At 44.6% G+C, this 14,485-nt stretch overlaps 1 protein-coding gene across 4 annotated transcripts in view; it reads right to left on the reverse strand.

Moving 5' to 3' along the window:
- ehbp1l1b (EH domain binding protein 1-like 1b) overlaps positions 1-14,485 on the reverse strand; it is a 51,458-nt gene that overhangs the window by 7,995 nt on the left and 28,978 nt on the right. For 2 of the 4 annotated variants that reach the window (XM_056284198.1, XM_056284197.1), the window contains exons 1-6: positions 11,627-12,947; positions 6,873-7,361; positions 4,280-5,455; positions 1,101-1,458; positions 786-934; positions 535-583 (exon numbers count right to left, since the gene is read on the reverse strand). In XM_056284198.1, coding sequence (XP_056140173.1) covers positions 535-583; positions 786-934; positions 1,101-1,458; positions 4,280-5,455; positions 6,873-7,361; positions 11,627-12,942 — 3,537 coding nt within the window. In that variant the 5' untranslated portion in view covers positions 12,943-12,947. Of the gene's footprint in view, positions 1-534; positions 584-785; positions 935-1,100; positions 1,459-4,279; positions 5,456-6,872; positions 7,362-11,626; positions 12,948-14,485 lie in introns of those variants that run through there. The other 2 variants (XM_056284200.1, XM_056284201.1) reach the window with 2 other exon arrangements.

Here is a 14,485-nt window from a genome sequence, read left to right on the forward strand (position 1 = left end):
TGCCCTACTTAGCTTGCTGCCACCGCTACCTGACCCCAGAGAAGCAGCTGAAGATTAATGAATGAATGAATGATCTAAAGGTCTAATGTGCTTCTCTATATTAACACCACCTGTCATTGTTTGACCCATCTTGATTAAGTAAACCCCACTCATCTGGTACTCCTTACAGGTAAAAATAAACCCTATGAGATATTTTCCACAGCTGTTTAAAATCAGGTAGGAATAGAACCCTTATAGCTGGGCCAAGCAAGCCAATGAATAAATCCCTTATCTATTTTCCTCTCAACTTACAGTCCATTGTCGATTTAAAAAAAAAAGTGAATATTGGGAATATATTGGGAATGGTGGAAGATTTGCCAGGCTGTATCCATACAAAAACAACACTGACATCAGTGGCTGATAATGGTGTCGCGTAACCACGCTGCAAATATCTGTCTTCTGAATCACCTTCAATACCTGTTAATCTATTGAAATTACAGTTCATTGCACTATAATGATGCTGGCCCAATCAACTGACTTCAGCCCCGTCCTCACCTTCTTGTTATTGAATCCAATGTCATGAGGGTCCAACTGGTCAAAGTCACTACGAGTTGACACATACATGGAGGCAGTTGAGAATGTAATCAAAGCACAGCAAAGAACAACTAAAATACTGACGTCTGAAGAAACTACATACATCAAACAGCAGAGCATCTGAATATGCAGTTAATGGGAGTGAGTGGTTATCAGCAAATGGAAGGGAAACAGAGATATCTCAAACAAAACCAGGCATCTTTGGGCCGTACATCTTGTCTGGATGAAAATGATGTAGGATGGCACAGAAGGCCAGGCCGTTCCTCCAGGAAGTGCTGAAGTTGGTGACCTTTACTCCCTGGTAGGATTGCGTGATCTCCTGACACCACTGGAGCAGAGACTGGCTGGAGCTTACCAGGCCCTGGAGGAGAGAGGGAGACAGAGAGAGGGAGGAGGTGATGGAAGATAGATGAGAGACTGGAGTTCAACATAATTTTGTGTGTGTGACACACGCATATATCTGCCTCTATATGTGTATTCAGGAGCATCTCTCTCTCGCTGTTGAGAAGCACACTTCGGTTAAGTACCTCTGCACTCCCATCAGCCTCCTTTCTGAGTGTTGCTGTGGGCCCGGGGGTAGTCAAATTAGAGGTCACCTCGTTTGAGTCCACAGAGAGGAGAGGAGTCGTCCTCTTGAGAGAAGGGATGTCCCTATCTGGCTCCTCTGCCACAGGCTTCCCAACAGGAGCCTGTTCCTTGTTGTCTGTGGTGGGGCTGGAGATGTGAAAGTGGATATGTGCATCGCCGGTGTCTGCAGCGGTCATATTTATTTTTGAGTGCCTGACTGGAAGGGGCAGCTCCCCGGCTTTGCTGTTGGCAAGTTCAATTTTCTCCTCTTCTCTTCTCTCGCCTCCTTTAGGATGGTCTGTCGGTTGCTCAGTAAACCTAAAATGGGGAAAATTAGTGAAACAGGTCAGTAAAGGGTAGAAATATTGGCCTAATCCAAACATCTTAGAATAAGCGTCATTGTGATGGGTTGTCATATGTTGGCAGCAAGTGAGCAAGTTGAGCATACTTTGTAGACAAACAAACTTTCAGGATGGCCGAAAGGCCCGAAGAGGCTGGATATCTGGACAGTAGCAGCATGGCAAAAAAAACAAGTGAGTAGCGCTAACTGATTGTTAGAGCAAGAGTTAGTCGAACAGGAAACAATTAGTTTTATCGACAGTGCACAAAAACAAGGTGAGCTCCATAGCTTCTTCATTCCATTTCAGGAAAATGCACAAAGTCGGTATGCCAGGAGGACTTCTCAAGACACTTTCCTTTCACAGACCCCTCATAGACATATACAGGGCCACTACTGTCTTTGCAAGTGACCCACATATTGAAAGACTTTTACTGCTTGTTGTGATTAAGTATTGGACCTGTGTGGCAGTCTACACCCTGTAGTATATGACAAAGTGGTGAGAACGCATAAGAATAGCCATTCCTATGCGTTCTGTCTTCAGAATATTTTTTCATCGAATCGAATTTAAGTTTAACTATTCCTCATTCTGCTGTGGGGGGGGGGGACACCACTTCATGTTCAAGGTATGCTCTATGCTTTCTGGAATTAAACTTTAATGACAGTTAAATGAGCAGATACAACATGTTGTATATGCTGCAAATAGTGTTTTCTTTGATTCCTTTAATTCTTTTGATTTTGAGTTAAGGACGTATCTTCTGCAACATCAACTGAAGGGGTGTGACAAAGCAATGTACACACCATGCATTCGCAGACACACACACACACACACACACACACACGCACAAATACGAGGCTTGAGCAGAATGGTATTTTAGAGTTTATGATTCTGGCTGACTTACACATGTTTCTTTACTTCCTGCTTTAGCCCCTCCTCTTCCTTCACAGTTTCCCCTTCACTCATTACACTGGCCATTACCTCTCCTGTACCACTTAATGATATTTCCTCAAAGACAGCCGAGCAGGAATCAGAGTCCTGACCCTCTTCATGAGTTTTTGGAGAGACTAAAGACCCACGCTCAATGCTGATTTCTGATTGGCTCTGGGGCTCGGTGATGTCATCACCAATGTCATGAAGGTTTGGGATGAGACGTTTCTTGGCACGAAGACCATGGACAGGGGATGTGTCGCCAGTCATCTGATGGATTTTAGCCAATAAAAACCTCTCCTCCTCTTCGAGAGTCTGTTTCTTGTTGTTGAGAAAGTTGTGTTCAAGGGCACTTCTCTCATCATGAAGATCAGTTACTTTGGTTGTGTGTGTGTCTTTAGGACTGTCCCTGTTTGTGTTAGGTGTGCCCATATCTACTGTGGAGTCGTGTGTGTTCACACCCCCTTTTGTTCCAACGCTCATAGTTGTGTCAGTATGATCATGGGGAAGTGTTTGTAGTTCCGTGCTTTGTGCGGTGCTGTGAGTTTTGGAGGTATTTGAGTCAGTGTGGTTTTCTGTGATTTGTGCATTGTTGGGCTTTTTGGAGGTGTTTGAATCAGTGTATTTCTTGGTGGTTTGTTTGCCAGGAGGAAGGGGCCAAGGCACGACCGATGATTGGATGGGTTCTTCTCCTATCTGGTCAGCTTGTGCCACCAGGATACTGTCGGTTTTTGTAATAAAGTCAACAGCATTGTTTTCCTGTCCTTCCAGTTGGTGCCTTTGTGGATCATGACAGTGAGGAGGAGGTGTACTGATGGTTGGTTGAATTCTTCCCACTTCCTGTTCAGGCATTGGGGGAGGGTCATAATGCGATGAGGCAACCTGATTGGCTAGAGATCCAGAGTCAGGTTTATTTGTTTTATTAATGACAGAGCCCTGGTAAAGGGGCATTGTACTGGGGGATGAATGGAAATGATAGGACTCTTGGGTGGCAGCAGAGGCTGATGATGTTGGTTGATCCGGGCTGTAGATAGAGAGCCAAGTTACAGACCAAAACAAAAAGGATGACTTGCTTTTAAGTGAACTGACCAGAAATGCCAGCAGATCCAGTCACAACGGCCTCGTCATGCTCAAGTTCCTCTTGGCTTGCATAAACACCACTAACACCCTTAACATGACAGAGAAGCAAGTAAGTGACCAAAACAAAGCTATAGCTCCATGATGGTGACCATCATGTGACCATTGAAGGCTCTCAGCAGAGGCATTCCTCGATACGGATGAAGCCGTTATCGAGATTACCCTTTTCCATGCTTGCTGCAGTACTACAGCTGCACTCTCACTGAGAGTGATTATTATGTAAAAAAAAACAAAAAAATAAAGACAAAGAAGCATTGAAAGATGTTTGCGGGGGGGGGGACTTCAACAGGGGTGAACAAATAGCTACCAGCAGTGTTTCATAACAGTCATCAGACTCAAATACCACCAGCTACAATGCTTTATAATGAATCTGAGACAGCATTCACAATAGTCATGATCAAAACAAGGCATGCGTATGAAAGCCACATTCTCCCTTCAAACATGTCAGAGCATGCATGTTGTTTTCATATGTGAACACACAGCTCAGGACAGCAAGATGACGTGCAAAAGATCAGGTCCTCAATACCAAAATCTTAATGAGTAATCTTTTCTTGCATAGTTATTGCAGATGACATAAGCTGGGTAATACATTCAGGGTTCAGGCAGAAGCCCCTCTCCAACAGGCACTGGCAGGTCTCTACCACAGTCACATCCTCTCCTTTCTGCCCCACCCTCACCTCTGCCACATTACTCACCTCTCTCCTGTTTACTACACATCTCTCTCCCCCTCTACTCACCCCCCTGCCTCATCCATGTACAGCTCAGCCAGCCAAACGGTCCCCACATCTTCTTGTCCCGTCTCGTACTCCGCTCCCTCTTCGTCCTCCTCTCTCATCCAAGCTGGCACGGCACCGCTTTTGACCTTGGACTTTCCTCTTTCAACTGACAGTGGACCAGTTTTACCCACCTCAACCTTAGCTGATCCAGTGTCAGGCTGGTTAACTTTCGGTTTGGCTACATCAGCTGGCCCAGGACCAGCTTTAGTCACAACAGTTTGGACTTCAGCATTGGAGTTGATCTTAGTACCTAACTTGGGATCAGATTTGAACTGTAATGCTTCAGTGTCACTCTCTAGCCTCTCCTCAAATGCTATCTCATCCAGCTCTGCTTCTTGGTTGGTTGGCATTGATAAAAAAACAGGAAGTGTCTCACACCTCTTTCCTGGTTTCTCTTTTATTTGGTCCTCCTGCCTTTGCCTCTCCCCTGTCTCTTCCCACCTCTTCTTTTCATTTTCCTCTAATCTATTCTTCTCCTCATTTTTTTCAACTGTTTCCCTCTCCTTCTCCTCCATGTCTGTCCTCTTCCTCTCCGCCCTCTCCTTCTCTACTGCCTCTCTCTCCTCTCTCTCTCGTACTATTCTTAACCTCTCCTCCTTCTTCCTCTCCAAATCTTCCCTTTCCTTCTCCAAACTCTGCCTCTCCTCCTTCTCCACTTTTTCTTTCATCTTCTTCTCTTCCACTTCCCTCTCCACCCTCTCACTCTCTTCCTTTTTCACCCTCTCTCTTTCCTCTCTCTCAAACTTTTCTTTGCTCTCCTTTTCTCTTCTCTCCTTCTCCTCCCTTTCTCTCTCCTGTTCACTGGCAGCCAGTCTCAGACTGGCCACCAGACTAAGCCCAGGCATCTCCTCGTCTGCTTTATGAATCATTGACATGTCGGCTCTGGGATGCCTCTGTTCCCTGATCATCTGTTCCTCTGCTATGTCAGAGAAAGCAATAGGAGGTTCAATGTCCAACTCAGAGGGACACACCGAATCTGCATCTGACTCAGAGGGACATGGGAGGTCTGCCTCTTCCTCACAGGGACCCAGTTGACTTTCATTTGCTAAAACGGGACAGAGTTGGTCTGTAGAGAGATATGGCTGGCCTGCATCTGCTGATCTGGGTGAATTCAGGATGGAGGCCACTGTCTCATAGCTAGAGGACAGACAGGAGGGACAGGGAAGAAACCTGAACTTGAAACTATCCCAATGAGCAATGACTACAGCAAGCTCTGTTTGACAGCATGCTCTATGGAACAACTGTCCCTTAGTGCTGGGTCAAAGTGCCTTGCCAAAGCACACGTGGGAAACAATCACACCACAATGTATGCCATCACACTCAGTCAACTCAGGAATAATTAGGACAGGTGAAAATTAAAACTTGGTGCCATGCAGGTGAGAGCAACGTTTGCAAACTATCAGAGAGAATCTCTCACACATAAATGGTGATGAAATTAATTTCATCTTACCGGGGACTGCTCGCTAGATGAATTATATCCACGCAAAATGTTTCTTCCAGTTACTAAATGACAACTGTAAGATAGCTGGTAACAACACTTCTAAGTGGCGCAACACCATTGCAGAAGATGTCTGAAGAAAAGCAACTAACCAATAACTGCTCCAGAGTTTCTGCACTGTCCTTTTGGGGTGTGTATTTAGGCAGAGAAGGCAAACAGATAAATTCCTGTAAGTATTTATCCTTTTTCTCAACCTGCTTATTAATTTTCGGGGTCAAAGGCAGCCACAACCAATCCCAGCATGCTTTGGGGGGAAGGTAGGGAAGAAACCCTGGGCACACTCCCCTTCTCACCTATGAACAATTTGGAGCATCCAATTCACTTAAATTACATTTATCTGGACAAAAAAACAGACCAACTCGAGGAAATCCATGCAAACACAGGTAGAACATGTGATCTCCAGACAAACCGATTGGGATGAACGCTAAGGACCTTCTGGCTGTGATCATGTGATGTTGTCATCTGTAGAGCTGTTCTCTTCTCGCTTATCACTCCCACTACACGGCGGCCATGGTGCAGGCAGACAGGCATTACGGACAGGCAGACAGAAAGACTCACCCTCTATACAACACCCCTACTACTGCTGATACAATGCCGACAGACTGCCCCTTCTGCAGCTCCGTTTCACACACCTCTGCTTCTATCTGTACACATGGCTGACCACTGGCACACACACACACACACACACACAAACACACACACACACACACGTTACTCCACTGCAGTACCTTTGTGCTTTGAAATTCTCTTTGAAACTTTGTTGTCAAATCAGTGACTTTCATCAGTCAGTCTTACAGCATAGGCAGAGCTGTGAGGTTGAGATGAAGACAAGGATCTTTCACACCAGAGAAACAGATTGGGTTAACTGCTGCTAGCTCAGTAAGCACTGGTTAAGCCACAGCAGTGTAGCGATGGCTGTGTTGGTTTCCTGTTTGCATTTGTGTCTGTGTACATGCGCATGCATGTACATGCATGTGTCTTTTTTTTAAAATCAGAGCAGCTCAGAGAAAAAGTCACACCATGCTGCAAAGGTTTCCATTGAATCCTCTCACTCACCCCCCTTTTGCTCTGCTCGTGTCCTGCTTCTCCTCCACCTCCTCCGTCTCCTCTCTCTCTTCATTTATCTGAGTACTTTCCATCCCTCCTCCCACTGCTGCCTCAGATGCGGTCTCCTCTACAGCAGCCCACAAGGTTTTTTCTGCCTCACACATGGGCTCCTTGCTCTTTAAGCTCTCCTGCTTACTGGCCATGCTGCCAGGTGGTTGATCTCCATCTGTTTTCTTCAGCTGAGGTGTCTCTGGAGTTTGGAGACCCGGCTCTGGTTTTGATGGAAGCTCCTTGTCCGGTTGAGGAGAGACGTCCGCTGATGCTGCTGGGTCAGCACTGGGCTCGCCCTCTGGCTCCTTGAGTTTCTCTTCAGCCAGTGGTGGGCAGGGCTCATCAGAGGTTGGGATAATCTGATGGGTTTGTTTGTCCTTTGCTGTGATTGGCTGATGCTCCTGTCTGCTAGGAGCGTCGTTCTGAGCGGCATCCTCTCTGTGTGTACTAAGAAACAAACGGGACAAGAGAAAGGACTTCCTGATCTCAGTGTTAAAAGGCACGCCAAATGGCCAGCAGGAATGATTTTAATTCACATAAGACACTTAGTATGTTTAACAGAAAGATAAGTCAGATACACCATTTACACCTGGTTGTTTCATGCGTCTCGAGTAGGGCTGCACGATTTGGCGAAAAAGTCATATTGCGATTATTGTGGACAATATTGAGATTTGCGATATAATAAACAAATGGTATCATGAGTCTATTTGGTTGGTTATCAAGGACAATGCACAGACTACTGATCATTTTAAAGGTGTATTTCTCAACTCAATCATACAAACAAACTTGCAAAAAATACAAAAAAGTGTAAAGCACTGTTTTAAAATAACTTAATAGTTAACAAAATTAAATAAATAACAACAAAAAAAATCTTTCAAAATAAAGGGATTTCTGCAAACTTGTTAGGTTTCCTCAATAGTACAACTAAATAAGATAAATAGAACAATAAACAAGAAAATGCAAATTTTCATTAAAATATGCCATTGCCCAAACAAACAAGGACATTGAACCAGGGTAAAAATGAGTGATTAAGTTACAAAATGGGGCATACTTTGTACCACCTCTCCTAAAATTGAAACTAGATATAAAATAAGTGATGCTTTATGCTTTATTCACTCAATCAAACCCAAACCACTAAAACTGTTGTGTATATAGGTGTATTTTTTACTGATCAAGTTGTACTTCCATATCCTCTTTCTAAAAGGTTCCAGCTCTCTCTTCAGAGGTTCTTTAAAAAAAAAAACACACAGCATGTCCACTTGTCTGGTTTCAGACCGGGGCGATGGGCTGATACAGCAATGCGGGTGTGGATCATTTTCTGACGGTGTACATGGGCACCATATCACTTGCTAAGTAGTATGTTATGGAGTCAGTGATTTGTTTATATCTCTGTGAGGACTTGTTGTATAGTGTAACACCCGCAAACAAATCTGCAATTGTGTTATGCTTTCTTTGGCTTACAGGCTGGCTTCAGCTGCTCTTTACTAGTGAGGACTTTCACTGTCATGCGTTCATCATACTTTTCTCTCTGCTGTTTAAGGTGCTGATACGAATTCGTCATGTTGCCGCGTGATGTGGTGACTTTCATTTTGCATGTTTTACACAGTACCTCTTTCTGCTCAGTGTCGCTGAGCTTACATCCAAAATATCACCATATAACAGGTCACGTTTTCTTTGCCACCAGATCAGCGTCACCCGGCTCGCTGGCATCCTTCCACCTGGTCTGCATGTGACCTTACACTGCACGTGCTTCACTGCCTAAATAGAGACTGATTGGTCAGCTCTTTATTATGGGCATATATAATAAGCAGACAGCACTAGGCTGTCACGGTCACACATGCATATTTTTCAGTCAAATAAATCCCAGCCTTTTGCAGTTATATAATCGCACAAACTGATATCGCGATTGCAATTTGATTAATCGTGCAGCACTTGTCTTGAGTATCTGGATTATGTCCAGATGGGAATTATCCACTTAAAAATGCAGGTGTGAATGCACTCAAGATGCATTAAGAACGGGCTGAAATCCGATCCCCTAAACCACTTCAGATGGCGGTCTGAAACGCATCCCAGCCAGATGGGATACAAGTGTAAATGCATCCATCATCTGTCCAAGCCGCATAACAACCCGAACTCCTCCCACAGCCTAATGTCACATGATCTAGCCATCCCTCAAAGCAGGAACGCCCGTAGCTTCATTATCACAAGCATGCATGGTGTAAATTTGAGGGAAACTGAAATTGCTAAAGCCTTATCTTCTCCCGCCAATCTTGACTTTATTGTCACACCCAAGTTGCTCTTCAAATACTTGCTGCTTTAACTGTGGTATACCCACTATTATAACAGCTATACAAAATAGGTGTCTCTCCTGCTGCCATCTATATCATGATAACCACCAGAGCAAAGTTCTCCCTCTGGCTTGGATGTAGGTGTGCAAAAGAAGCAGCATTGATAATACTACTGACTATTGTTAGTGCTGGCACCGTCTGTCTGTCTGTCTGTCTGTCTGTCTGTCTGTCTGTCTGTCTGTCTGTCTGCTCATGCTGATCTGTGCTGGCACACTTAAATCAAACAGAGCCATCCATCCATTATCCAAACCGCTTATCCTGCTCTCAGGGTCGCGGGGATGCTGGAGCCTATCCCAGCAGTCATTGGGCGGCAGGCAGGGAGACACGCTGGACAGGCCGCCAGGCCATCGCGGGGCTAACACACACACATGAAATTATTATATTATATTATCAATCAAATTGTAAAGTCCACTTTTTAATTATCCTAATTTTGGCAATTGGTGGTGAAATTACGCCCAACAATGTACCCTGTTGTGTCCAATCGATTTCGACACAATTCTTAGCCGATTTGAGCTAATGGCTAGTTGGGCCATTGCTGTTTACTGATTTTAAATTTTCTTTGAATTTGAGTTATATAAAGTATTATCTGTCACTGTGTTTATCCTGCTATGCTTACATCACAGAGTACCAAGACCAGCCTGCCATGTTTTTAACCTTTGCATGCTTTTTTAACCTGTAGATGTCAGCAAACTCACTAAAAATGTATTAGGGTTTGGCTACTTAAATATTTTGTTTGGGGAAAGCACTGGGGGATGGTCATCAAATTTATGTTTGCCTAACCAAGATAAATTTTAATAACAGGTGTAAATCTAATTTGAATAAAATCAAATCCGGATACAATCCACATTCAAGTCGCATTAAATACCAAGTGTAAATGGGGTCAGTGATTGACAGAGAGATGTCCCCTTTTCCATTCTTACCCTCTGCCCAGGGGTTGTGTGTGCTCTTGTGTAATAACCTCCATGCTGGAGTTGTGTTTAGTTGTTTGTATCTTAATTCTCTCTTCTAGCGCGTTCCACAGAGGAACTTCTGGGTCCAAAAGCTTCTCTGGGGGTGGGACCAGGGACAAAACCTCTAATGTGATTGGTTTGCTGAAAGCAAAGGGCTGAACAGTGAGGCCCGACTGGACGCCAGGTGAACTGGATCTGATATCCTTACTTGTTTCTAGGGACGCAGGGTCAGACAATGAACCTTCCTTTACCGGAGAGGCTTGCCTCAGACTGACGGGGAGAGGGAGAAAAATGGATGAAGAGGGTGAAAGGCTGGGGGATGAAGAGGAGGAAAAGCAAGGAGTGATGAGGGGAGGGGGATAAAAAAGAAACAGGGAAGGAGGAAATGAAGGAAATGAGATAAAGAAGAAAGAGGAAATCTCACATGTCATTTAAACTGATCAAGAATGCCTCAGATCAGCAGAGAATCACAAGATGATCACAGCTGGATTTACAGGTAAATAAAGCAACACTGCAACACTAATAATGGAAAAGAGTGGATAAATCATCCTTTTGGAGTTTATTCCTCTCACAGGTAGAAACGGTAATTTGTATAATTGTTTAAATTACAGGAAAGAGAACACTCAAATTCTTTATGCCTCAAACAGCACTTAAAACGTGCCACAGGTTTCATAACAAGTCTTATTTAGGAAGCTCCTTGGTGAGAACCAAGATGAGACATTGATTGATTGATTGGTTGATTGATTGGTTGAATTTGTTGATTCTGAAGAAAGCGAGTAAATATGCAAGGTTACAGAATTAAAACAACAAAAAATATAGCGCAGAAGACAGCCACAGAAATAACCCATTAGTTCAGATTTTTTTTTAAATATTATAGACCTCTAAAGTATTGTTGTGACTTTGGGGCTCTCAGAGTACATCTAGATCCATTAATCTTTTACCTATGGCGAAAATGACTAGGGTTTTTGGATCCTGTTTGCCAATCATTCTGCTTTTCAGATATACTGAGTGATATAAATAGAAATGAAATATGACAAAGGTTATTACATATTTCATCATATTTGTGACTTTTTAAGAATTATTTAGATACAATCCATGGTGCAGATGTTGTGCTATGGGAGGAATCACTAGAAGTGTCGTTCCCTTGCTGCCAATGGACATCAGGGGCAAATACAGTTAATGCTAAGCCAAGAATTGCTAGTGATTTCTTAATGCAGCTGCAAACTGACCGAAAGCCACCACAACCAATCTAGAAAAGCATAGGAGAGCAATAGTTAAAAGTAATTATTTTACGCCCCTATTCAATTTTCACATTCGACTAAAACAGGGTTGGATCTGGGATCCCTTATTTGAGCCTGAAATTTGCATCATACTTTATAGGTCTGTTGTTTCTGCTGTCTTTGCTGTAACTTACCACTCTTTGGGAGGCATTCTCATGGAGGCAAAGCTTGGTTCATCAGTCAGTGACGCGTTGGTTTTTCTGTCCTGTGATTGGTCAATATCAGTGTTTCTGTTTGTTGATAGGCTTAGAACATCTTTTGCCAGAACTGGTGGCTGCAGTGGAGGGAGCTGTGGAGCAGTGTCAGAAGTGAATGAGACGGCGAGCGGAGGAGGGGGAGGAGAGCCAGCCAGGGATTTCATCCTTTCCTTATCTTCATCCGAGCGGTTCACCTCCAGAATTCCCTTGTTCCTCCTCTTCTCCTCCTGCTCCCTGACTTTTCTCTCCTCCTCTGTCTTCCTTCTTCCCTCCTCCTCCATCTTTCTTGTCTCTTCTTCAGCCTTCATCATCCCCTCCTCTCTCTTCTTCTCCTCCTTCAAAAGCCAGTTCTTTTCTTCCTCCCTCTTCCTCCTCTGCTCTACTTCCCTAGTCTTCCTCATCTCCTCTGTTTTCTTTCTCTCCCTCATTCTCTCTTCCTCTAAAATTCTCTCTCTCTCCTCTTTCTCTCTCCTCCTCTCTTCTGCCTCCCTCATCCTCTGCTCTTCCTTGTCTTTCTGCTCCTGGATCTGTCTCTTCTCCTGTTCTGCCATCTTCCTCTTCTCCTCCTCCCTCCTCATACTCTCCTCCTCATCCTCTCTTTTCTTTCTTTCTTTTTCTCTCTCCTCCCTCAAGAGTCTCTCTTTCTCCTTCCTACTCTCCTCCACCTCAACACGTCTCCTCTCCTCCCTCTCCTCTTTCATCCTTTGCTCATCTCTTTTTTTCTCCTCCTTCAGGTGTCTCTCCTTTTCCTCCTCCTCCCTTTTCCTTCTCTCCTCCTCCTCTTTCTTTCTCTGCTGCTCCTCTTTTTCTCCTCTCTTGCGCCTCTCCTCCTCAAGACATTGCTTCTCTTCTCGCTCGCTCCTCTCTTCCTCCTCCTTCTCTTTCATGGCTCTTTCCTTCTCTCTTCTCCTCTCCTCCTCAAGCTCCTGATGTTTTTTCTCCTCTTCTTGCCTCCTCCTCTCCTCTTCCTGTTGCTTTCCCCTCTCTTCCTTCTCTTTCTCCTCCTTTAAACATGACTCCTCTCTTCTCTTCCTCTCCGCCTCTTCCTCCTCAAGGATCCTCTTTTTCTCTTCTTCTCTTTTCCTTCTCTGCTCCTCCAAAAATCTCCTCTCCTCCTCCTCCTCCTTCATCTTCTTCAGGAAATTCTCCCTCTCCAGTCGCCTCTCTTCTTCTCTTTGATGTTTCTCCTTTTCCTTCTCGTCCAAAATTATCTTCTCCACCTCCTTCTCCTCTCTCCTCCTCCTTTCTTCCATGTCCTTCATTCTTCTCTCCTCCTCCTCCTCCTCCCTCATTCTTTGTTTTTCTCTTTTCTCCTTTAGAAGTCTCTCCTCTTCCCTCTTTCTCCTCTCCATCTCCTTCCTCTTCTCCTCCTTTTCCTCCAACAGTCTCTTCTTCTCCTCCTCCAGCAGTTTCTTCTTCTGCGCTTCCCGCTTGCTCCTTTCCTCCTGCTCCTTTCGCTCCATTTCCTTCTCTGAGACAAGTTTTCTCTCCTCATCCTTCTTCTTTCTCATTTCATCCTCCTCTTTGTTTATTCTCTCATCCTCCTCTTTCTCTCTCTTCTCCTCCTGCTCTGTGTTCCTCTTCTCTTCTTTCTTGTTTGCTGCTCCCTCAAACTCTTTGACATGGTTTGTCACTGAGGGATTGGCTTTCCGTTCAAGACTGTCAGGACAGACAGACAATACACCTTAATCCTGAGTGTGTGTGTGTGTGTGTGTGTGTGCGTGTGTGTGCATGCACGCATGCATGCAAGCATGTGTACATAAGTGAGAATGATACTTACCCCTGAGGGCACCTTTTGATGGTATCCTGTTTAGAGTCTTCCTCTTCCAGGAACAAGCCACCTGATTCTTGTTTAAATGACTCAAAGATGATGTCATCAAAGTCGGGTTCGGGCTCAGCCAATGGTGGCTTTTCAATCTTAAAGGGTTTAACCATTGTCCCTAGGTCATTGGTTGGCTTTTTTAAGTCCCTTTCCTCATGAGCCATTGACTGTTTAGGTGTTATAAACGCTGCCAGGACATTGGTGGAAGGCTGCTGAGGGGCAGAGCTCTCAGGACACGAGAAGGGCCATGGTGGAGGTGGGACTATGATCAGCTCTGAAGGGGTCATATCGGGACTGGGGACAAAGATACTGGGGCTCAGGGTTAAAAGTTCAAAACCCACAAAGCTGGTGACCCACAAAGCTGGCAAGTGGCGTGGTGAGATTCTGCAAGGCTGGATGTGTGAGATGTCACAGGCCACACAGCGGGAGTTAGATCTGACTGCTAAGTAAACTCTACAGTCATTCGCACAATGACAGGTCAGTGGAAGAGTTGTCAGAGCAGAGACCACCCTACACACATTAGGGACATGGAGGGCACAAACACTACACACAAAAATGATACCCCCACAAGTCAGCAATTAATTACTATGAAATGGGTTGAAACAAGCAATTGTAGGTTTCAAACATGGATGTTAACTTGTGCCTTCAAATGGGGTCATGCTTACTCTGTTCACAAGAACAGTCCATATGAACGGCCACTGCTTTGGTGTTTGGTACGACTTTGGAAGTAAAAATGTTCTGTTAGCTCAGAGTTCATGAGTTGTGACATTATTCTTACTTTTTTTTTTAAAGATGGGCCCTATGGGTGTCCGTTTTGCAGTGGATGGCAAGTATTGCAGCAAATTCAGGGGGCAGCCAGGAATCCGCCGCAGCCGAGATGCGAACCCGGGTCGCCCGCAACATGAGCGACTGCGCTAACCACTCGAGTAAAGGGTCTGACCTGTTAGCCAAGGGCTAGCAAGTCTAGTCATCTG

This window comes from Lampris incognitus, chromosome 8, assembly GCF_029633865.1.
Source record: "Lampris incognitus isolate fLamInc1 chromosome 8, fLamInc1.hap2, whole genome shotgun sequence".
NCBI lineage: Eukaryota > Metazoa > Chordata > Actinopteri > Lampriformes > Lampridae > Lampris > Lampris incognitus.